Source organism: Eschrichtius robustus, chromosome 20 (genome assembly GCF_028021215.1).
Source record: "Eschrichtius robustus isolate mEscRob2 chromosome 20, mEscRob2.pri, whole genome shotgun sequence".
NCBI classification, from domain to species: Eukaryota; Metazoa; Chordata; class Mammalia; order Artiodactyla; family Eschrichtiidae; genus Eschrichtius; species Eschrichtius robustus.
The window spans coordinates 13,851,192-13,876,454 of NC_090843.1; the positions used below are offsets into that span (position 1 = coordinate 13,851,192).

At 42.9% G+C, this 25,263-nt stretch overlaps 1 protein-coding gene across 1 annotated transcript in view; it reads left to right on the forward strand.

Moving 5' to 3' along the window:
• Positions 1 to 25,263, forward strand: part of PITPNC1 (phosphatidylinositol transfer protein cytoplasmic 1) — a 257,536-nt gene that overhangs the window by 191,231 nt on the left and 41,042 nt on the right. The window contains exon 6 of the mRNA XM_068530749.1: positions 24,019 to 24,114. Within this exon, the coding sequence (XP_068386850.1) occupies positions 24,019 to 24,114 (96 nt within the window). The remainder of the gene's footprint in view (positions 1 to 24,018; positions 24,115 to 25,263) is intronic.

Below are 25,263 nucleotides of genomic sequence, written 5' to 3' on the forward strand. Positions count from 1 at the left end.
ATCAGGCTTTACAGCCATTTGGTACATGAACTTAGTAAATGAAAACTTCATGGAGCTGCATCTGAAAATCTTTCACCTTGTTTCCAGCCCTTTAAGGAGACAGTCATAAATACCTTTGGAATATGCAGACCATTATGTGGAGTAATAATTTTCTTTGGCTATGCCAATCAGATTATTAATAAATAGATGTTGAAAAGCATCAACTAAATGCCATCATGGGGTAGATAGTCAGGGGTGAAACCAAATAATCGGCTTTTAGGTGCTGAAGTGTTTTATTATCACTCATACCTAGGTTCAGAGGAAATCAGAAATCTGTCACGAGTTTGAGTTTGTTATTACCTCAACTTCACCTTGGTTGGCATGTCAAAACCAGAGAGAAATATTGAAATAAAATATGAAGCGTATTAGGGAAGAACCTCAGCAATGAAGGGCACTGGAAAGAATGATTTTTCTAGTAACTTAATTTTGATCTATGGGTGAAGCCTTGTTTTCAGCACCCAGCTAAATTTGCTTAGAACCATCTGGGTCTCTTGAAACAGATGATGTTAAACCAGCTACACCAGTTGCACACGTGGTATGCCTTTGTTGAGACTTTTTGTAACAGTTTGAAATAGAAAACATTACTTTAAAATAAAAAGTAGTTTCATGTGATACCCAGGGTGACTTAATATTCTGCTTTGGCTAAGAGTTCGTATCATTGCATTACTTCTTCTTTCTAAGATTTCTAATATATATATATATATATATATATACACACACACACACACACACACACACACACACACACACACACACACACACACACACACACACAGATAGATATTTTGGGGGGCACACCGCGAGGTTTGTGGGATCTTAGTTCCCTGACCAGGGACTGAACCCGCGCCCTCGGCAGTGAAAGCACAGAGTCCTAACCACTGGACCGCCAGGGAATTCCCAAGATTTCTAAGATTTTATTCAAAAAATCTTACTATTGGGAAAAACATTCTTTCTTATACAATTAAGGATAAAAATTAGTTACTCCCTCTGGGTAGAGATTTTTGAGAGTTATGTTTTTGTGCCAGATTTGTTGTCTAGCTGCCCTGAAAACTGCCTTCTAGCACACACTTTGTAAGTTTGCACCATGGAGTGTTGAGGAACAGAATGTACAATGGGTGACACTTAATCGTTACTCAATGTACAAACAGGAATGTCCAATGTAAAGGACTTTTCCAACTCTGTTTGCTTTATCTTGTACCAAGCCAGTGCCCCTACAGATAACAGGTGTTCGTTATACTGGACAAAGTCAAGAAGTGGTTCTTTGGTCAAAAGATTCAGGGACTTTTAACAGGTTTCTCCTGCTGACAAGTTGCCGGAAGAGTCCGACAGTGTCTCAGGGGCAGTCAGCACCAGAGTTGAGAGATGGAGGAGTTGTAACCATTTTCAACAGACCTAGATTTACTCGTGTTGTTCCCAATCATTATTCTAAACTGACAAGGATGTAAAGTCTTCTGGTTTAAAGACTGTTCCCTTGGGTGTTCCTTATTCCCTAGAGCTGCAGTGAATTCTTATGTTTTAAAGATTCTTCCCCCTGGATTTTCCTTACCCCTTGGATCAGTTTTAAGAATGATAATGAATGTTCTGAACCAAATAATTGATATAAACCACCTATCCCAGTTCCTACTGGTAATAGAGGTTTAGTAAATACCAATTCTCTTCATTGATCCCTTTGTCGTAACCTCCCAGTGGGAATCTGAGAAGTCCTTTATTTTGCATTGAAAGGAGAGGATGATCTCAATAATGCATTAATTCATTATACAGGAAATGTTTGTCGAGCATCTGTTTTGTACCAGGAGTTGTCAGTTTGGGGAGGCAAGTACTGTCATTGCAGCATGATGTGATAGGTATTCCAGAGAACACAGGGTGGAGGACGAGACTGAAAAGAAAGGCAGGATGATCATGCAAGGAGGGACTAGTTGAGAAAACAGGAGACTTGCAGTAGATCAGATGAGAGAGAATGCAGCCCAAAATTTTAAAGCACTGACAGAAGAAATGAGAGAGGATTAATTAGGAAGAGAGAGGAACATCGGTGCCTAATTGGATTTGGGAATGGGTTGGGACGACTGGCTCAGGGGTCTGGGATGATTCAGGGTTTTGTCATGGATTGGTGGTAGTGCCACCAACTAAGGCAAGGAATTGTTTTAAGTGGTTTAGGAGAGGTTGATGAGTTCAGTTTTGGTCCAACTGAGTTTGAAGTGCTTATGGAAAATTTAGTGAAAATAACCAGTAAGAAATTGGACCTATAAATCCAAAGCTGAGACCTAGAGATATAGATTTGAAAGTCATAAAGCAAAGGTAGTTTGAAGCCATAGGAACAGAGGATATTACCCAAAGGGTATGTGAGGGATAAAGAGAGAAGAGGGGTAAGAATGGAGCTTGTGGGAGTTTTGACATTTAAGGGGAAGGAAATGGAAGAGCAGCCCATAAAGATGGATGAGAAAAGGGATCCTTCAGAGGTTAGGAGGAGAATTGGGAAGCTAGGAAGTTACAAAAGCCCAGGAAAGAGAGAATGCCAAGAAAGAAAGTGTCACCAATGACAGTAGCAACAGAGTTCAAGAAGATAGAATTTAAAGGTCATGTGAGATTGAGCAATAAGGAGGTCATTGGTGACCTTTATGAAAACGAGTGAAATGATAGTGGTGGAACCCAGCTGGCATTGTACCAAAGAGGAATTCTGAGATGGTTGGCTCTGAAAGGAAGAAAAGAAATTGAATCAGAATGGGACTCAGGGTTGAGGTGAGAAGCCTATGGAAGACTTCCCATCTTGGTGGAAAACAAGTTCATGTTCAAATGCCTCTCCTCTGTTCCAAACAGTTAGCAATAACAGATAAAATACAAAAAGAGAAAACCAAAACGATATAGCTAGAGTCGTGGAAACAGGACAGAAACTCAGGAGGATTGGGATGCATGGAGTGGCTGGTCTGTGAGTCTGGGGGCAGGTGTTTGTGGGTCGTAGGAGGCAATGGGACTAAAAGTGTTTCATGCAAAACAAGGGACCAGAGCCAGGTTCAGTGTTTGAAGAGGCTGAAAGCATCTCCATTGGTAAAAGGAAACTGAAAGCATCTTCTATGACCGTTGCCTGGGCCACGGCTTAAAAGAACTGGTTTTGCTCTTGGAGGCAACTGTAAAACCTAAAGGCTGATGCAAGGAGTGGGGGATGGGTTGGAGATGGAGAAATAGAGCACCAACCAAAAAAAAGAATAAGAAAGAGAAGCTTACTACTCAAAAAGACCCCCAAACCAGTTAAGAAAGATAACCAGTATGATCAACAATCAAAACACAAATTGAATGCAAATGAAAAAACCTTATAGATGAATCTGATTAAAATAGTATGTTTGTGCTGCTTGAAGGGGGAAATAAGGAAATAATGTCCATTTTAAAAGAGTGAGGGAATTCCCTGGCAGTCCTTTGGTTAGGACTCCACGCTTTCACTACCAAGAGCCCCGGTTCAATCCTGGTTGGGGAACTAAGATCCTGAAAGCTGTGCATGGCACAGCCAAAAAATTTAAAAATAAAAATAAAAGAATGAGAAATTAAGAAACAAAACAAACAAAAAGAAGCGACTGAGGATTTGAAAAAGAAGCAGTTGGAAATTTGGGAACCCAGTTGCTGAAATGAAAGACTCCATAGGTAAGACGAACTCTAGATGCAACTAAAGAGATAATTAGTAAATTGGAAGATAGTATTGAGGAATAACAACCCAGTTTATAGCACAGAAGCATAAAGAATTTTTAAAAATAAATAGCTAACCGTACAGCCACTATGGAGAACAGTATGGAGGTTCCTTAAAAAACTAAAAATAGAATTACCATATGACCCAGCAATCCCACTACTGGGCATATACCCAGAGAAAACCATAATTCAAAAAGACACATGCACCCCAATGTTCATTGCAGCACTATTTACAATAGCCAGGTCATGGAAGCAACCTAAATGCCCATCAACAGACGAATGGATAAAGAAGAGGTGGTACATATATACAGTGGAATATTACTCAGCTGTAAAAAGGAACAAAATTAGATCATTTGTAGAGACGTGGATGGACCTAGAGACTGTCATACAGAGTGAAGTAAGTAAGAAAGAGAAAAACAAATACCGTATATTAATGCATATATGGGGAATCTAGAAAAATGGTACAGATGAACCGGTTTGCAAGGCAGAAATAGAGACACAGATGTAGAGAACAAATATATGGACACCAAGGGGGGAAGGGGGTGGTGGTGGGATGAATTGGGAGATTGGGATTGACATATATACACTAATATGTATAAAATAACTAATAAGAACCTGCTGTATAAAAAAAAAATAAAATAAAATTCAAAAAAAAAAACCCAAAAACCTAAAAATAGAGTTACCATATGACCCAGCAATCCCACTCCTGGGCATATGTACATAAAAGACAAAAACTCTAATTCGAAGAGATACACGCACCCCAATGTTCCTGGCAGCCCTATTTACAATAGCCAAGACATGGAAGCAGCCTAAATATCCATCAGTAGATGAATAGATAAAGAAGATGTGGTATATATATATACAATGGTATATTATTCAGCCATAAAAAAATGAAATATTTCCATTTGCAGCAACATGGATGGATTTAGAGATTATGATACTAATGAAGTAAGTCAGACAGAAAAGATAAATACCATATGATATCACTTATACGTGGAATCTTTAAAAATGATACAAATGAACTTATTTACACAACAGAAACAACTCACAGACATAGAAAACAAACTTATGGTTACCAAAGGCGAAGCGGGGGTGGGGGATAAATTAGGAGTTTGAGATTAACAGGTACACACTACTATATGTAAAATATAGGTAATCAACAAGGACCTACCATATAGCGCAGGGAACTCTACTCAATATTCTGCAACAACCTATATGGGAAAAGCATCTGAAAAAGAATGGATATATATGTGTATCTAAAACGGAATCACTGTGCTGTACACCTGAAACTAACACAACATTATAAAGCGACTATACCCCAGTATAAAATAAAAATTAAATTAAAAAAATTTTTAAAAAGAAGTTAATGAGGGGCTATATTTAAAAAGTGAACCCAGGGAAAGGCATGGGATACAAGAAACAAACATGGGCCCACTGATTGATAAAATATTGTAAATCACCTCTTGACTGTGAAGTACCGAGAAGAAGGAGCCAGCAGGCAAGTGAGAGTTTAGAAGTAGAAGAGCAAGGACTTGTTCCCAGAAGTCAGGGGGTGAATGGTCTTCATGAGCCCCTTAAAAAAAAGGGGGGGGGGGAGGGCAGAGAGCAGGGCAGGTAAGGATATGTCTATGGGGAAGGGAAAGTCACCGGCCTCACACCTGATGGCCTCTAGTTTCCAGAAGTGTGAGAAGAAATGTCATCTACTGAAAGGGAAGGAGACAGGGAAGAGGGCTTAAAGAAGAGGATCAAGGTCAAAGATAACCTTAATGGGAAATGGATGAAGGAACCAACTCCAGAAGAGGAAAAGGATTTACTTGAAAGCTTTGGCAGTCCGGTGATTTGGGAAATTTTGAATAAGTTGTGCCACCAGCCTTACTATGTATTGGTGTCATTTTCCCAGCTGTGCTTTGCAGCCTGCCTGTCGGAGCAGAGGAAACAGTGGAATTGATTCAGGATTCGCTTTCAGTGTGGGTTCAGCGGGGTATGGGAAAGTGGAGTGAGAAAGTGAAGGTCATCGTGGGCCTTGAGTCCAGTGGAGGCTCTCAGGGATCAGAGAGCTCAACCAGGTCAAGGAGAAGCGGTACCAGGAGTGAGAGGATTGAGTGTGAGGTTGGAAAAAAAAGTACCTAGAGTTTTCAGATTTCAAAAGTGGACTAATTCCAGGAGATTCAAGACCAGGGTGGGGTTTGGGGAGGGAGAGGAAGTGGGGAGGAGGTCAAATGGAGGTAAAGGTCATTGGAGGAGAAGTAAAAAAGGAGTTAGGAGGCTGAGCCTGTGGCATTGCATGGGCTGTCCGTATGGACACTGAGATCACAGAGACGTGGACATGAGTTGGGATAAAGCAGAACCTGGAATGTGGTCCACGGTGTTGCGGGAAGTGAAGCGCCAGGGGTGTCCAGATCACTGGTCTGTAACTAACACCAGTCAGCATGACCGTGTGGCTAGAAAGCATGAGCCTGAAAGGAAGAGGGGCCCCCAAAGTGCCAGTGATTCTACAAGTGACCACTAACCTCTAGGAATTTTAATGGGCTTTTGACTTTTCTCCCAAGCATTGTCTGGAAGTGGATTGATTAGTGATTCTGAATATGCTGCCTCTTCAATACTGAGCTCTGTATCCTAAGGGAGGACATCTCTTGTACTTCATGCCAATAAGCTTCATGCCCAGTTTATCACAGATGTGTGCCAACCCACGGGGGCTGTGGTGTTTGCTGCGTGACAGACCCTGGGCCACCTCTTAACCAGAGCCAGTAATCTGAGCAGTAATCACAGAATTCAGTAGTCCTCTCACACCTTTTCCCCAGGCTCCAAAGTCCAGAATCAGTCACTTGCTGACTTGGGTGATGATGGGAGGGCCCCACCTAATGGCCCTTTTGCAAAGTACAGGTGGAAAAAGACAGCTCTTCCATGCCCCTCTGCTCAGCGAAAGGAAGGCAAGGAGGGTGGAGGGTAAACCAGTGGGCTCCAGCTAGGAAGTAACTTGTTCAAGAGTGGAGGGTCATAGTGGTAATAGTAACATCATCACCATCATCATCATCATCATCATGAAAGTGATGTGGATAATGGCTAGTGATGATGATGATAGTTATAAGGCTATTTGCAGGAATATTTACTGAGCATGAACCCAGCATCCTGCTAACCTGTTGTAGCCATGATCGTATTAAATTCTCACAACTATTATTATCCCCATTTTACAGCTGAGAACTTAGGCGTCACGAGAGCAAGTGGTCTGCCCACGATCAGAACTAGCAAGTGTCAGACCTGGAACTTGATTCTGGGTTAGTTTAGCCTCAAAGCACCAACTCTCATATAACGAATATGCTCTCTTTGGCTCTAAAAATAGAGTTATAGGACTGTATGTGGAATCTGCCGCCTGCGTTTTTAAAGCCTGGTTGAAGGTTTAAATTTTCATAGTGAGGAAAGGGAAATAGTCCGTCCAATGTTATAGAAGCAATGTCCAGAAACAATTTTCTTTCTCCTTCCAAGTTTTGCAGGGAAGCAAATATTCCTAAAAGGAATTGTCATGGTAATGATATCCTTTGTCCTCTTGGGTTGTTAAAAACTCTATTAGTAGGAATTTTCTCAGAGGTTTAGAGCCTTATAAGGCAAGTTTATCAACTGGAAGAGTCAGGAAAATTGCTTTCCAACCATGTGTTCAGTTTTTGTATATCTTCCAGTATGAGTGGTGGGACAGAGCTGGGTCATCTTGAGTCTGGCTCCAATCAGATACCTTGGGATTAGAAGGTGAGGATGTTCAGCCAGTAGCGGGATGCTGGTGGCACATGCAGAAGGGGATAAAAATGATCGGATTCTGAGAAAAAGAAGATCTAGGTGGGAAAGAGAGAATGGCCCCAGAGATAAAGGCAAAGGAAATAAGTTCAAAATAAATTGAGGCCAATGATAAACCAAAAGGCTCCTTGAAGGAACAAAGTTGAACCGAGAACTCTATTCCTAGAGCCCGATGTCTGAACAATTTATTTTCCCTACCTTTTAGTCCCCACGTGCCTTTCTCAGCTGAGATCTAGTGCCAAAGGACATCTCAAAATACCCACAGCCAAAACCACTCAGCATATCTTGCCACGCAGAGAGAGAGACAGCTCTGCAAAAGCCTTTGTCCTGAACTGTTTATGGATTTTCCATAGTCTGGGCGAGACCTTGGATGTATGCCACCTGCCAACTGGCAGCCAGCCGCCTTCCAGCCTGGGGACAGACCTTGCCCTCGAGGCTGGGGAGTCTTCACTGGGTTTGTTGTGACTTTCCCCTGTTTTGCACATTCATCCTGAAAACCTCCCAGACTTTTCTTAATGAAGATTTTAGTTAGGAGAAATTGCATTAGTGGGCTCATGTATTTCTGTCATTCCTTCCCAATTATGTTAGTGGTAAGTGAAGGTAGTACAGTAGACTCCTGTATTTGTTATGGGCTGTGCCTGGGAGTCATAATGGACAATAAAATAATAAGTAATGGGCAGGACGACAGCTCTTAAAACCAGGTCGGAAAACCCCTCCAGCGCCAGACAGGAAAATGGCTCCTGCAGTTACCAGAAATTCTAGTGAATTCAGCTGGCATTCACAGGGCTCCTTTTAGGTACCAGCACTCAAGCCTGATACCTAACATTTAAACTTAAGAGCATTGTGCTGTGTATTATCTCAGTCAACATTCACAACATCTCAAGGTAGATATGGTTATAATCAGTTTGCAGATGAGGGCACTGCTGCTGAGAGATGTTTAAATAAATTGCCCAAGGCCACACAATTAATAACCGACAAAACTGAGGTCCTCAGTCTTTTGATTGTGTGTTCTTTGTTCTTTCCACACTCCACCTCAGCTGCCAAGAAGCAGATCCTGTGGCCAGAGTGGACCTCAGTGGGAAGGCATCAGATGGAAGCTTTCTGCCCTAAACTGGCTATCTGAATTAATGGAACAGTGGGCAGTGGGGGATAAATGAGGGAATTATTCAGTAGTTTGGTTGAACAAGTCTTCAGTGTGTAAACAAGTCTTACATAAGTCATGAAAAATGGGGTGGAGAGAAATGAGAGAAGAGAGTAACAGATAAAAATATTTTCTTTATCAAGCCTTGGGGGAAAACACTCTTTCCTCAAACACCCAACATGGTATTTCTCTCTCTCTTTTTTTTTTTTTTTTAAATTACTAAGACAAGTGACCCTTTTTTTACCCAAACCCAAATTCGGATGCCTTCAAAGAGATGTTTGGAGAATGAAGCATTGCATTGACAACCACCTTTTCTAAAAAGCTCAAAGGAGCACCCTTACATTCAGCCAAGTGGCCGTGAAGAGAAAAGGTACGTAAACGCAGGCTGGGGACCCCTGGCCCACGCTTGGATGACCAGGTGTAGAATAAGGACCCTTTGCCTGGAAGACTGTACGTCCATCTCAGAAACATCTTTGAAGCTGAGCTTCATAATGGAAACACTGACACAACCTGCTCTCAGCAGCCACAATATTAAACAGGCACGGAGCCAGCAGAAGTGGCTTGGAGCCAGGGAGGAGAGATCAGCATCACAAGTAAGAGATTTTAGGCTCTGAGCCAGAAGAGGTTTTCTTTTCTTTTCATTAAAAAATAATAATAAAAAGAAAGAGAGAAAGAACCAAAAAAAAAAAAAGGAAAGGTGCAAGAGAACTCTTATTTAGCAACCCTTTTTCAGGTGGTTCTCCTGCGATATACAGATAAGCATAGAAACAAACTGCTGTTGTCTGAAAATTTGGCAGTTGCTTGACCTTAAAATGGTCTTGGCAGAAACCCTTCCAACCGGCACCCCCTCGGCTGTCCTTGGTTGGCCCCTGTGCAGAATGGGGTGTGTTATCTGCATCAGGGAAATAGTGGCCAGCAAGGTCCATTTTTCACTTGGAGTTGGAGGAAGCTCCATTTGAGCAAAAATTGGGTTTGCTACCTTCTTGCCCTACGGACGGAGCTCTAGGAAAGAAACGTGCAGGGGGTGGAAGCTTGTGGAAGCGGCTCCCCGGAATGGTGAGCGTCAGTCACGGGGCCCAGTAAGACCTCTTGCAAGACAGCTTTTTTCTCACAAGCTGCTCCCTGTGGGGTGCAGCCTTTTGAGATTTCGGGAGAGGGAGCCAGCCCCGGGATTTCATGATGCCGCAGAGCCGAGGTAGCATTTTCTAAGAAAGCCATGGGACCGGCCAGCCCCATTCCAGGGCACACACCAAGCACTGCTCAGAGCTGGACCACTGCAGACAGGTGGAGGTTCTCTGTTGCAAGTAACTCTTGAGACTGGACACCATGCCCAATTTTCCCGTTAACAGTTTCTTCTGGCATTTTAGCTGCTTTCTCCAAAGCAGCGAAACTATTGATTGGTTGTGACTTTTTTTTTAACTTTTAACTTAAAAAAATGTCAGACCTACAGAGAAGTTGCAAGAATAACACAGCGATTCTAGATTCACCCATGGTTAACATTTTTCTACATCTGCTTTGTCTCTCTCCCTAAATATTAACACATTATTATTTTTTCCAGAACTCTTTGAGAGTAAGTTGCAGACGTCATGACCCTTCACCCTTAAAGACTTCAGTGTGCATGTCCTAAGAACAGGGACTTTCTCTTACGTAACCACAGTGCAGTGATTAAATTCTGGAAATTTAACATTGATACAATACTATTATCTGATATAGAGTCATATTTACATTTTGCCAATTGTCTTTTATAGTGAGCAACCATAAAAACCTTCATGATTTGTGTTTTCATCCAGGCGCGTACGTTACATTTAGTTGTTACTTTCTTTGGACTTCTTTAATCTGGAGCAATTTCTCAACTTTTCTTTGCCTTTCATGACACTGGCATCTTGAAAAAGCACAGGCCATTTTAGGGGATGTCCCTTTTTCTTGTGTTTTCCTAACTGTGTTCTCATGATTAGATTCAGACTGGCATCTTTGGTAGAAACTCTATAGAAGTAACATTGGGTCTTGGTGGTCTTTCAAAATGTCCTTCCCCAACATGTGTGGCTCCCCTGTGTTTTATTTTCTGGCCTTTGAGAAGACTGTGGCCTCCTTTGGTTTTCCCAGCTGTGTTTATCACAGGGCTGGAGTTGGGGGCCCAGTGTGAGGGGTCTGTGTGGGCTGAGGGTTCAGGCTGACGTGTTCTAGGACTGAAGAAGGATTAGTGGCTGCCTGATCTGAAGTCCGTCCCCCTGGGAGAGAGCACAGGGAAAATCCCGAAGCAGGAGTAGCAGTGGACTTCTAAGGTGACCTCTAACTTCTGCAAACTGCTGATGAAGCCCTAACAGGCTCACTTAGAGCAGAAGTGGGTCTGATGGGATTTGAGGGAAAAGAGGCCAAATTCCCTCCCTCCATTTGCCTTTTGTACCCAAGTTGCTGAGCTAGAGAATTCCATTTGGATGGTTTTCCTCCTAAATATTTCATCCATCCTATCTTCTTCTTTTCAACTGCTTATCTCTTTTCTAGAACCATCTCTCACTAAACCCATCTCCCACAAAGCTGCCTGAGGGGATCCATTTAGACCCCAAATTTGATTATTTCACATTGGCTTCCATTACCAGGGTGGAATTCCATCTGACCACTGTTTCCCTCTACAGTTTCTTGATTTCATACTCCCTGCCTCAAACTTATATTCCCCAAATACCACATGTTTATAGAATCTTCAGCATCACCTGGAGGTTTATTAGAACCTCAGGCCCTACCCCAGACCCACTGAACCAGACCTGCATTTTAGCAAGTTTCCCCAGGTGATTTATGTGCACATTAAAGTATAGGAAATGCTATTTAGAACATGCTGGAAAGATCTTAAGTTGCCCCTCAGGCTCTTGCTTTCATTGGTTTTGAGGCATGAGTCTCTAACTATTCTTTGACCTAGGGATTCAGCATCTAAAATTTTGCAATTATTTTTCCTAATTTGCAGGAAGAAGGAAATTTCATGCATGGGATTTTTCTCAATTTTTCTTTTTCCTCGCACAGTTTTTTTTTCTAAACTTTGACATCTGTTACTACTTGTTGGCTAACAAGATGTCATCTGCTGGCAGTCAACAAAATGAACCAACTACCGGCAAACAAATGCTAATGTTAAAACTCAAAGTTGGTAGTATTTAGCGCAACAGTTCAGTTCCAAAACAGCAAAAAATAAGAAAACAAAAAAATTAACTGTTGAGCTTTGATTATATATGAGACATTAAAAGATTGAAGAACGCACAGGTGAATGAGATACATTTGTTACAGCCTTTTGCCCACTACCTTGGGGACCACATGGGCTCATAGTGCTGGGGCACTTAATGGGACCCAAGCAGTGGCCATCCTCTTACTAGAGCCCTTGGGGTGCTACCAGTCCTGATTTGCAGAATTCAGTGAAATAAAAGACTTTTGCTGTCACCTGTCAAGTTTATTTCATCTTCCATGTCCAGACAGGTATCCAAACCAGAACATTTCCTCTGGATTCTCCAGTTTGATAGTTTTTAAAACAAAAATCACAATGAGTCTGTTGCCACTTGCTCGATTTGGCTTTACTTGGAGAGATTTCAAAAGCCTGGAGCTGAAAGATAATTGTTCAACCTTTCCTTGAGTGTTAATGACTTATAAGCCTCTAATTTAACCAAAGTAGCAACAGCTGAGACAAACCACTTACCATAGGTAGTGTTTCCCCTGGCAAGTCCATCAGGGAGATACGCATTGGGATTTCTGGGAGGCCAAGGATTTAACCATAACCAAATGTTACCCAAAATAATGAATTATACACATTGTTGCTTTACTAAAAGGTGATCAAGAAGGGCTTGGCACAGCTTGGCATGACCTTGAAAGATGAGTTGGTGTGAGCCAGGCAGATAGGGTGGGGAAGAGCCTTTAAGGCAAAGGGATGAGCAAGAGCCAGGGTGTGGAAAGTTGAAATGGTGAGTTGTTAGGAAGCTTGATGCTCAGAGGGGTGAGTGGGGCATGCCTGGAGCAAGGAAGAGAGAAAGGAGGAATTCTAGGCAGTGTGAGTTGACAGGTAGAAGCAGGTATACTAATTCCATACATTTGTGCAGCATTTTGGAGTTTGCAAAGCCCCTTCACACCTGGTTATCTCACCTGGCCCTGACTGGTCCTGCTCACTTCCGGATGATGAAATGGAGGCATGGAGGAGTTTCTAGGCTCACACAACTCATGAAACCAGGATTAGACCCAGATATTTTGACTCCTAGGCCCTTTCCACCATAAACTGTGTTCCAGGGGCAGTGAAGAAACCATGCTAGCATATTGGGAAGAAAACTCACGGGTGGGTGTATATAGGTGGATGGATGAATGGGTGGATGGACAGATGGATGGATGCGTGATGGAAACCAGAATCTCAAGAGAAAGGGCATTAGGGATTCTGCAGTTGTCCAGGTGAGATAGAGAATAGAAGGTCTGTCAGGGAGATGGATTGGTGAGATATGGAGGCAGACATAGAGGGATTCATAGGACTTACTGCCTGCCCCGATGTAAGAATACAAAAGAAAGAAGAGCCTAGGGTGACACCCAAGTTTCTACCTTGGACCACAAGAGGAAGGGTAGGCTCAAACCTTGGAGCCAAAGGGGTAGCGATGAAGACGATGAATGTAATTTTGAATACATTGATTTTTTTAAATTTTAATTTCATTGGAATATAGTTGATTTACAATGTTGTGTTAGTTTCAGGTGTACAGCAAAGTGATTCAGTTATACATATACATATATCCATTCTTTTTAAGATTCTTTTCTGATATACGTTATCCCAGAATATTGAGTAGAGTTCCCTGTGCTATACATGTACAGTAGGTCCTTGTTGGTTACCAATCTTATGTATAGTAGTGTGTGTATGTTCATCCCAAGCTCCTGATTTATCCCTCCCCCCAACGTTTTCCCTTTGGTAACCATAAGTTTTTAACCAGGTCCAAATAAAGTGGGCTTTACCTGCCATTAACCAAAATTCCAGAAACAGAGACGTAGGTGAAATAAAAAGGTGTTTATTGGATATTTGTTAACACTGCGGCCTGGGAGACACAGATTCAAAGAAGCATTTGAATTGTGTTCCACTGGACTACAAAATGGGGGAGGCTTATGAAGGCAAAAAAAAAAAAACACAAGGTTACGGTCAGCTACATGAATTGTTTCTCAGGAATTATAATTGGAGCTGGCAAGGACTAAGGGTGTTTGTTAACTAAGGATTGGTTGGGGTCTGAAATGATTGCACGGGGACAAAGGGAGACCTTGAGACCATAAGGTTGCAGCTGGCAGGTGGTGTTTTGAATATGGCTGGAGGTGTCCTTGGGTCAGGTACAGTTCAAAGAAAGTTCAAGTTCTCAGGGTGCAGAGACGTGTCTGAGACCAGATTCTCAATGGCCACCCAACTCATTTTTGTGGGCCTGAACTGTGATTACTCCATTCTCATTTCCATTTGTCATCACTGCTTCATGTCATTGTGTCCTCGCTGCTACCGGATGAGGGAGGAACTAATACTGCTCTTTACAGATGAGGAAAAGTGAGGTCTGCTTGTCCTCAGTAGCAACCCCAGGTCACCCAGCCGAGCAGCAGAGCCCAGGTCTGCTGACTCTGGAGTCTGGGCTCATCACCACTGCACTATATTTCCTCTCTCTACAATTTTCTGACTCTGTTTTCCATAATAAAGAAGTAAACAGAAACGGCAGGCCCTTCCAGGGGCCTCGGGCCTAATTACACCCTGACCTTGGGTAGCACTCAGGAAGCAGCCCCCTCCCATCTGCTGGCCCATGTCTGTCTTACCCACGCCTGGAGAGCTCCTTCTGGAGCCTTCTGGTCGGCTGCCTGGGGCAGGTCTATGGAGCTCAGCCAGAAGCCTTGCCTCGTTCCCTGATTTTGCCTTGGGAGGTATTTAGAACCAGTCCACACAAAAGGAAAAACCAAACAAAACACAACCTACCAGGAAAATGTAACCATTTGTTCCTTGATTTTGTTTTTTCTGACAGTAGATGCAATCTATCACGCTTCCTAAGTGGGTTTGGGCCGGTGTCCATTCCATTGTGTTGCCCAGAGAGGCACGCCAGGAATGAGCTAGAAGGAGACACAAGGCCCCGAAGCACCTCAGGACGCTTGTTTGGTGAACCAGAGAAGGAACCTCTGTGGCCTCTGGAGAGTAAGGCTGCTGGCAGCCTTCTTGGGGGACTCTCCGCGTTGTTTTTTGACTTCCCAGTGTGGCCGCCCCACCAGGCACAGGACTCAGCAAGCCACCTACCTCAGCATTTTAGTCCCTTCCCTTAAGGCTGAGTCAGTAGCTTCTCAGGGAAAAGAAAAGGACAGGTGTCAGGCACATTACCTCTTGTGCAAAGGTTTCATTGTTTGGACTCAAAAGTTTTCGAGAAGGACCGAATCAACGTCACCTTGACGTAGCAACCCTCACACAGTGAGGCTATTGAGGGCTGGCCCCTCGCAAGCCCGTGAGCATTTTCAGGTGAAATAGCCATTCGTCAACTTGCAGGAAAACCAGCAGTTCTAGTTCCCAGAGGCCACCTTGTGAATTGAAATCAGAAGGAACAAGGAGAAATTGAAACTATTTTAAGCTCGGCTTCTGAGACTTATTTTAAGAAGCATTATTGATCATACTGCAGGGAAACTATACACATTCTTGGGTGTCAGGAGCCAGTATCCACATGTACCCACGTGACGTGTTGGCTTGATCTCATGACACAGCCTATGGGTCCAAAGGGGGCTGCGGCCACAGGAAGAATTTGAATCGAGGCTGTTCTGTGCTGAAATCAGACCAAGCTTATGAAAAGAGCCTTGTTACAGCTGCCCTGGGAACCGTAACTTAGAAGCATTTTTGTGCCATTAAAGCCTTTTCAGTAAATGAATTGAGTCATAGCATTTGTGACCCTACTGGGTTGTTTTAATGTACTTTTCTGTTCCTTTCTTAATTAGTTACCATGATCAGAGCACCTTACAAGAACACTGTTTTGCCAGTCCGAATCTTTTTCTCATCAGTCACCATGTCACTTTGATTACCCAAATGAACCAGGGTTCACCATTGTTTTCCTGCATGGGACTTCAGGTCACAGCACGAAATGGTTGTCAACCCTCCACTGGTTTTGCCAGCGCTCTTTCTAGTCACAAATCCGGGAATTGAAAGAAGTATTCTTTCCCTCACAGGGAGCACACTGTGAATTCATATCTACTGTGTTATGTATGCCCTTTGACCCTTAGGTCTCCTCCCTGCCCCTTCCCCAGGCATCCTTTCCTCTTACATCTCTCTGTGTTCTCAGCCCCAGGTATGTTTATCAGCAGCTTTTTATTTTGGACTTCACTGATGAGCAGTGCCCTCTGTTGTTCCTGTCCTTCTGTCTCTACTGTTATCATCAGGTTCCTGCCTGTTTTTGAATTTTCTGCAACCTTTGAGGTGGGTGGAGAAGGGAAAAGGACAAATCTCCACCACTGGCTGATGTTAAAGAAAAAGTTGTTCGTGACACTTGTTGAAGACAGGCTGACTTCAGGGTGCTGGCATGGTTGGGTTCTGAGTTGCAGACCGCCAACTTCTCCCTGTGTCCTCACATGGTAGAAGGGTCTAGGGAGCTCTATGGGGTCTTTTTATGGGGGGGGGTTCTTTTTTATAGGGTACTAATCCCATTCTTGAGGGCTCCACCCTCATGAGTTAATCACCTCCCAAAGCCCCCATCTCTTAATACTGTTGCATTGGGCATTCGTTTTCAACATACGAATTTGGGGGCCGGGGGATACAAACATTCAGTCCATAGCAATCCTTAACTAATTATATATGCAAAGACCCTATTTCCAAATAAGGTCATATTCTGAGGTTCCCGGTGGGCATGAATTTGGGGGAGGCACTAGTCAATTCACTACGGGAGTATTGATTCCTCTTCTCATAAAGAAGAATCAACATAATACCCTATAACCCAGCCATCCCACTCCTGGGTATGAACCCTAAAGAAGTGAAAAGTTGTGTACACACAAATGCTTTTAGCAGCTCTCTTCATAATTGCCCCAAACTTTAATGGGGGAATAAACAAATTGCTGTACATTCATACAATGGAATACTACTTAGCAAGCAAAAGGAATGAGCTTCGATTTGCACAACCACAGGATAAATCTCAAAGGCATGGTCCTGAGTGAAAAGAGCCAGTCTCAAAGTGTTAAAATCTATATGATACCATTTGTAAGACATTCTTGAAAAGACAAAAACTGTAGGAATGGAGGACGCATGAGTGGTGCCAGGGGTTGGGGTGTGGGGAAATTGTGATGATAAATTAGTTTCTTGGGGTGGTGAAACTGTTCTGAATCTTAATTGTAGTTGTGGTTGCAAGAATCTATACATGTGTTAAAATTCATAGAACTGTACACTCCCCCCAAAATCAATTTTAAAAAAGATTGTTTCAGGGGCAGGGAGTCCAAAATAAAAAACAAGGGTCAACACCTTACTAAAGGTGCTGAGTTATTTTATTTTTTGTGAATGACGAGATGGCACTAGCATTCATGTAAAGTTAATTTTTTTTTAATTTATTTATTTTTTTGTCTGCGTTGGGTCTTCGTTGCTGCACGCGGGCTTTCTCTAGTTGCAGCGAGCAGGGGGCTACTTTTCATTGCGGTGCACGGGCTTCTCATTGCGGTGGCTTCTCTTGTTGTGGAGCACGGGCTCTAGGCACGCGGGCTCAGCAGTTGTGGCTTGCGGGCTCCAGAGCGCAGGCTCAGTAGTTGTGGTGCATGGGCTTAGTTGCTCCGTGGCATGTGGGATCTTCCCAGACCAGGGCTTGAACCCGTGTCCCCTACATTGGCAGGTGGGTTCTTAACCACTGTACCACCAGGGAAGCCCCTGAAGTTAACTTTTAAACTTTTGTCTCTCCTCATAGAAAACAAACTTATGGTTACCAAAGGGGAAGGGGAGAGAGGGATAAATTAGAAGTTTGGGATTAACATATACATACTACTATATGTAAAATAGATAATCAACAAGGACCTACTATATAGCACAGGGAACTGTATTCAGTATCTTATAATAACCTATAATAGAAAAGAATCTGAAAAAGAATATATATATGTAATTCCTCCTTGCTGAATTTGGACTGGAGTACTTCTTGTCTGATACATACCTTTTAGTACTTATTACTTTAGTAACAGATTATATCTTATATGGTGCTGTTAATTAAGTCTTGCATTGAATCGAGTCTTCTACAAAATCATAAGGCCCCTTGAAAACGGAGCTTATCTGACACACTTTAAGAGGAACAGTGTTGACCACATAGCGGATGCTTAGTAAGTATTTGCTGATTTATTGATTGCTGGAAGCCTAGTCTCTTCTCTTCAGAGCACTGTCGTTAAGTAGGTCCACCTTCAGAACAAATAAGTTACCCAACTCTCTATTCTGGGGATGGGGGTGGGAAAGAAGCAGAAACGTTTTTAAAGAGACCAAAGAAGACTATCCTTTTTTACCTCTATCTTAATGGCGATGGAGAAGACAAGTCTCATGTTCTTGGATTGGATCATATAGCTTACATATTTGTGAAACAGTCACCATTGAATTGTGTAGGCGTGAAAATGTTCTTGGTGGGAATACCAGTAGAGATGGGGTAATGAAATGATGGTTGTCTTTGTCAATAACTTGGACTATTTTTTTTCCCAGCCATAAGTGCTTTTCAGGCTCTCCCTACCAGGGATGGTACTGTTAGAGAATAATCAATAGAACCATGAACCGGCTCTAGCCCCATATGCCTAATGTATGAACCAGGGACCCGTATCCCCTGCCCTGCACCAAACCAATTGTCCACTTTTCAAATCCAGAGCACTGAAATGAAAGCATTGTTAAAACAATAATTCTGCTTCCAGTGTTCCTTCTTGCTGAACCTATTCTTTGTTAGTCAATTGCCTCCCCCTGAAACGTCCCAAGTGCAGCGAAAAAAAGTTAGAGCAGAACAGCAGCTTAGCTGGGATTCTTTGTCCCTTTAATCATATGTGAAGCATAAAATGAGATGACTGATGGACTTTTCTCAAAATCCCTACTAATCAGCCACCTCTACCTTGCATCCTTGGTAGTTTGGACAGATGGCAGGAAGATAAAATCCACACAACTACTAAGCTTGGATCTTCCTCTCCCCCCCCATTTTTTTTTTAATAATATAGTTTATTTTTTAGAGCGGTTTTGAGTTTATGGAAAAATCGTGCAGAAAGTACAGACAGTTCCCATCTAAACTTGGATCTTAAACCACAAACTTACTGTTATAGAGAAAGGGGTTGCGGAAGCCATGATTCCCAGGATTGTGGATTTCTGAAAAGCCGCTGTACACAGTGCTCTCCCTGGCTGGGCTATCACAAAATCCAGAAACATCTAAAAGCAAAACGAGAGATTAAATTAAATCTAGAAAGACACCCCTGTTCAAGGAAGAAATCTAGTGCGTCGTTAAAACACATTCCATATTTATCAATGTACCTTTCCCTTCTGAGTTACAACCACATGACTCAACATCTGTCTGTATTAAATATGGGGCATGTCCCCTTCTCCATCCCACCCACGCCCATGTTTACCCTCCTGGGAAAATCTTTTTTAAGAATGGAGTTATTAATGGCTACATAATAGTTCATCGAATGGATTTATCATAATTTCCTTGGCCATTCTCCCATACTGGGATATTTTGACTGTTTGCTTTTTTTTTTTTTCCTCTCTCTCTCTATTTTTTCTTGCTGTTACATTAATGTTACAGTGAAAATCTTTGTACATAAAGCTTTTCATTTATTTAATATTCTTAAGATGAATTCTCAAAGCTTAAATTTACCAGGTCAAAGTATATGGAGATTTTAAAGATGCTTGATACTTAATGTTCATAATGCTTTACAAAAAAGGGAGAATTACTCCCTTTTCATTTTGGAATCTTTAAGATAGTTTTTACTCAGGAGATTTGCCTTCTCATTGTAATATTGCTTATTTCATATTAAAAGGAGTTTGTTTATTGATGTTCATTGTGAAGTTGGGGGGTGGAGTTCAGAAGAGTCAACCAGATTGGCACTGAAATCCATTACAGATGATTCGTGGGTGGGTATGTCTCTGATAAATAACCACAGATGGGAACATTATTATAAGGGATATAGGGAAAGTACCATATTTGACTCCCAAACCCAACTCCCATCTCAGAAAGCGACAAATTCCGCCCAAGAAGCTCCCAAGAGCATGAAGGTGCACAGCACCTGTGTCAGGTGAGATCCTGGTGGAGCTTTGGCTTAATGTATCAACATTAAGATGTATCTCGTCCTAAACTATCTCAGCAGATCTCTTATTCCACCCCAAAGAGCTGGTGGTTGGACCAGAGTTCTGGCAGCTGCTGCCGCTGCGGCTGCCTCTGGGGAAGCCCCAGTGAATAGTGACTCTTGCTGTTTTCCTTTGGGGCCTGGCTAAGCCTCTGTTTGTAATAGTGTTGGCTTAATTCTGGATCATGCCCTAAACTAAGGATGAACATGAGGCTGTCTTACCCCCGCTGTGGCCTCTGATTACGCTACGTCGTGACCACTGCCACTTCCTGTTTCCCTGCTGTAGCCCCTTTGTGCACCACCCACGTCAGCTGCATGTAGGTGAAGGGGCAAAAAACAGGATGTAGGAGCCTAACATGACCCGCAAGTCACTCAACATCACCGACATTTTAACTGGAAAGAATTCTAGTGGTCATGTGGGTCACTTGATCTCAACCACACTGGGGCCATAGATCTCCCTGATAATCAGATGAAAGTGGTCAAACCCTCTCTCCAGAAAGAAAGCATCTCCTCAAATGTTGGGTACAATTCCAGGATATTTCACAGGTCCCTGCTACCCATTCATCTAGGTGACACCTTTTATTCTGCAGATAAGGATATGGAGACCCAAAAGAGGTGCCGGGTCCTGCCCAAGGTTACACAGAGGTGATAACTGAATTCAAACTCAGCTGTCCTGATTCCCAATGTGTGATCCATCAGCCAATACTATGAGGTTTCCACTCTATGTTGAGCCCTATATTGGGAATTATAGAAAGTTAGGGTGCTTACCAGCAAAGAAATAGAACTTGGGCTCATGAAAGGAATGTGAGATCAATCAGTAAGCAATATTCGTGCCATAGGTTCTTCTTTGGAAAGTAGAAGCTGATGTCTTCCAGTAATTCAGCAGTCATGTATTGAGCACCTACGAGCATCTCCTAAAGGCTCTTAATCATTGGGAGATTTATTATTTATTGGAAATTTAGACTCTTTGTAATCTCAAGCCTGAAGAAGATGTTGAGGTCCTCAAACTGATTTTTTTGTAGCTTTTTTTTTTTTCAGGTCCCCACCCTGAAACGTTGACTGCGAAGGTGCTTGGTATTTCATGGACTTGGATGCAAGAATTAAGTGTCATATTGAAGAAGGAGTCCAGAGTTGGAACTGAAAGCTACCTAAGTAGATTCTACTGCAGCCTCAGCAGAAAAGCTCCAAGTCATTGGGGAGTTCCCAATAATAGCTACTCAGGACATACATTTTTCGGTAGCAGGAAGAGAACCAGAGTCCAATTTCATCTTTCTGGAAAGAAATAGGAAGCACTTTTGATTGATATTTATCTTCTCGGTTGGGTGCCAAGAGGCAGCCTTTTATCCCTGGAAGAGTCTGGTTGTGAAGCCTGGAGACTTGCCCTGAATCTGAGCTTCTCTACCAACGGGCTGTGTGACCGCAGGCAGCTCTTTTACTTCTTTGAGCCTTGGTTTTCTCATTTGAAAATTGGAAATAATAATACTATCCTGACCATGTAGTTGTTGAGTCAACATAAATGACTCCTCTCTCTAGCTTGACAGTCTGTTCTTTCTTTTGTAGCAAATATTTTCTTCCATCTTGTATTTTGGGGAGTAGCTTCCCAGTCTGTCTCTCCCACTAGAAGGTAACTCATTAAGGGCAGGAACTCAGCCCTTCTTATCTTTGCAGCCCCCAAAGCCAAGGGCGCCATTTTGTATGCAATGGAGGTATTAGTTGGGGCCCAATGGGGAGGCATAAACCACACAATAATTTGAACAGGGAGAGTATATAAGTAATAAAAGGAATTATTAAACTTTGATTGGAGTAACCATAAAGATGTAAAGAGAAGTCAAAGGCTGAGGGAGTAGACACAAGCAAGAACAAACTTGAAAGGGGTCCACCTCCATGGCTGGAGTTCAGACCTCCTTGCAGGAGTTGTGGTCATAGCCCACTGGATGGCAGAGAAGTTTGCTGGGTTTCCTGGACCAGAGCTTGTCGACAGTTGCTGGGCAACAGAAAACAGCCCTCTGGGTTCAGGTGAGATGAGACTGGTGGGCAGGTATATAGGGTCAGGGCACCACTGGCAATGCGAGGCCTGGCACACATGGTGCCTACTTCAGGAGGGCCATGGTGAAGGCCAGGACTCCGAGGTCACCAGGCAACTGTGCACTCTGGGCACGCAGCTGGGACAGTGCAGCACTGCATGTCCCCCGTCCCAACAGATTCTGCAGCAGGAATAAGATTCAAACCAGGAAGAGAAGCACCCTTCTTCCTGCAGGGTCCCTCTAATACATGGCTTAGTGTCCTACTCACCGTCAAGGAGAAGTGCTTACAGGGTCCAGTCTGTTATCTCAGAGCAGAGACTTAAGGGTGAGCTTGGAGCAGAAGGGCAATAATGTAATAATGTGATAATGGGTGATCCAAAAGTATTTGAATTAAATTAGGAAAAGCCACCTAATCTGTCAATAACTCCCTTAACCCCTGTTCATTTTCCCTTCTTTCAGTCCCATAAATTTTACCACCAATAAATGTCAAAGCTCTCTTGCTTCTCTTGTAATTTACTCTCTAGCCGCTCATTTGCCTCTGGGGTGTTCCCTTCTGTTTTGTTTTCTGAATGAGGCACATGTCTTCTCTGGCACACACTTTAAGAGAGACTCATGCGAAGAGAGAGAAACACACAAACACCCTGAGACCCAGTGTTTCATTTCACAACTTATTTCTCCACTCAACCTTGAACTTACTTTCCCTCCCTCTCTCCATTCCATTTCAAAGCAATCAACCTGTCCCTCCCAAACACATTGAGAGTGTCCCCAAGCTCTTGACTTCAGCTGGCCATGGAAGGAATCAGAGCTGATCCAGGAACCAGTCTTTCTCTGCCTTTAAGGAAAATGCAGTGGCCTCCTCAGGTCAGACTGGGGAGTTCATCTCCTTGAATAAATCTGAAGAGTCCAGTATCTAATCATTATAGAAGAAAATTGGTGACAGAGCAAACAGCAGACTGGGCAGATAATAACCAGCACAGATATTATTCAGAAAGCATTTGGAAAGGACTAGGAGTTTCAACTTGTAAAGAGCCCTCCAGATGCTCTCCTGTGGGAGAGTGTGTTATTAATAGGCTCCAAATTTGTGTCAAGACAATGTTCTTCGGCGTCAACCACTCTGTTCTTCCAAAATATTTCATTCTCTTCTGGAGAGTCAGATTTAATTAGTGTTAGTGGATGACTCCCCTGTAGGAATTAGCTAAACAGTGAGATAGGGATACAGTTAAGACTTTCTCCAAGGATGAAGTGATTTGCAAACTTAATCTGTTTACTATCCTTCAGAAGTGTATCCCTTTAGATCAGAAAAAGTGGCAATGGGAAAAAGTAGAGGAACTTAATCTTTCCACTAGAGCGTATATCTATATATGTGGCTGTCTTACATATTTCTTTGCAAGTGGTGGACATTCTGGGCCAGTGGAACCAAGCGTAGCTTGGCAGGAAGCCATCTCAGTACTTTTTCAAGCTCCGCCTTCTTACCACTGTGTGTACCAAGGAAATCATGCCCTTAAATGATCAAGAATAAGACAGTGGGTAATGGGATTACGGACAATCTTTATTTTCTTCTTTTTTGTTTATCCGTATTTTCTTCAATGAGTGTGTGTGATTTCTGAAATTAAATATATGTAAACATTTTAATGAAAAAAAAAAAAAAACCCACATTTTTCTTCTCTAAATCTCAGGCTGTATTACTGCTTTTTGTCTCCTATCTACCCAGAACCTTTTTAGCCTCTTCCCTCCCCCTGTTTAGATTAACTGCCAAAAATCAGCAGACTTCCTTTTTGGAAGAGACTTTTGGAAGAGATTTATTTCTTCACTCTTGAACTTCTAAAAACAGCCTGTTTTTCTTCTTCCCCTAACCAAGTGGTGATTGATGCTACACCTGCCTCTGATGTGACAAGATGTAAGCGATGAATAAAAACTTTTCATGATTCTTGCACATTCGGGGGCAGCGTAAAGCTCTCCCCGGGGGCACTGAGCCGTGTGAAGATGCTCTGTGGGGAGTTATTCCGCCTCAGGCACTGTTGGGCCAACTTGCAGGCACCTTGAGGATCTCACCCACTATCACTAACCTTTGATATTGTTGCTCTGCTCTTTCAGATTTTTGACAATGAAGCCAAAGATCTGGAGAGGGAAGTCTGCTTTATCGATATTGCCTGCGATGAAATTCCAGAACGTTACTACAAAGAATCTGAGGTGAGCAATAGATGGGGTGACACGTGGAAGAGAGTCATTCAATCATTCATTCAACAAACATGTATTAAGTCCGCCCTGACCCGGGACACTTCCATCTGTCTTTGTGTTGATTCAGTTTGCTTTCACATCTCGCTGGACTCTTTACTGCGAGTCTCAAAATGAAGTCCCTACTGCTTGGGGCCCGTGGTTAACCCCGGCTGCCACTCAGTTTCAGTGTAGTCTTCCTATCTCCCCAGCTCTGCCATCAACCTGGGCAGCAAAATACTCACAAGGCTGAACCACCCAACGGTAACTGGCCTATAAAACGCAGCAGCCACCACTGGCTTCCTGTTCGGCCAGGCCTGGGCCCAGCCTGTCTCCCGCCTCTGCAGGAGCTGTGTTTTATTTGTACCTTTGGGGTCTAACACAAAGAAAATGCTCCATCCGTCCTCCCTGAGTGCATATTGAAACTTGGACAGGTCATCTCTGCACAGAACCTTTCTCTCAAAACCAGAAGTGCCTTCACGCAGCCCTCTCCTTTTTTCATCTTGACTAAGAATAAATTGAAGAGAACATGTTTCTGTATGACTCCCACCTACCAGAATCCATTGTGTGCCTCAGTGCGAACTTTCTGTTTTACTGTTAGTGCAAGTTCCCATTTGTATCCTGTTAGTATTTTTATTAATGGCTGCTGACGGAACTTGGGTGACCCCCTTGGAAATAACGTCCCAGCCCTGCAACGACAACAGATGCTGGGCTATTTTTGTTGTTTAGCAACATTCAGCCAATCACAGTATGTTTGGAGTTGGGGCCCCAGTCTCGTCCTTGAGCTGTAACACATGGACCTTGAAACTCTTCCCTCAGCTTCGTTAAGGCTGATTTAAGACAGAATAAATAAACCCGGTATAAATGAATTCTACCGTGACACACACTGGGCTCCCAGTGTGGTTCAGATTTTTTTTGCTTCCACCTTTTGGGATTCGTTTGGATATCAGAGTCCAACCCAATGTTAGCAAATGCTTAGCTGCTTAATTGCAGGCATGGGCTCTGCAGCTGCTGTCTCTTTAAAGTCGGGGAGAGGCTGATGTGAATTACTCTTGGTGGGACTCAAGGATGAGCTTTTGAACGTCAGCAATTTGCATTACACTCTGCAGCCAGCCACACTTGTGA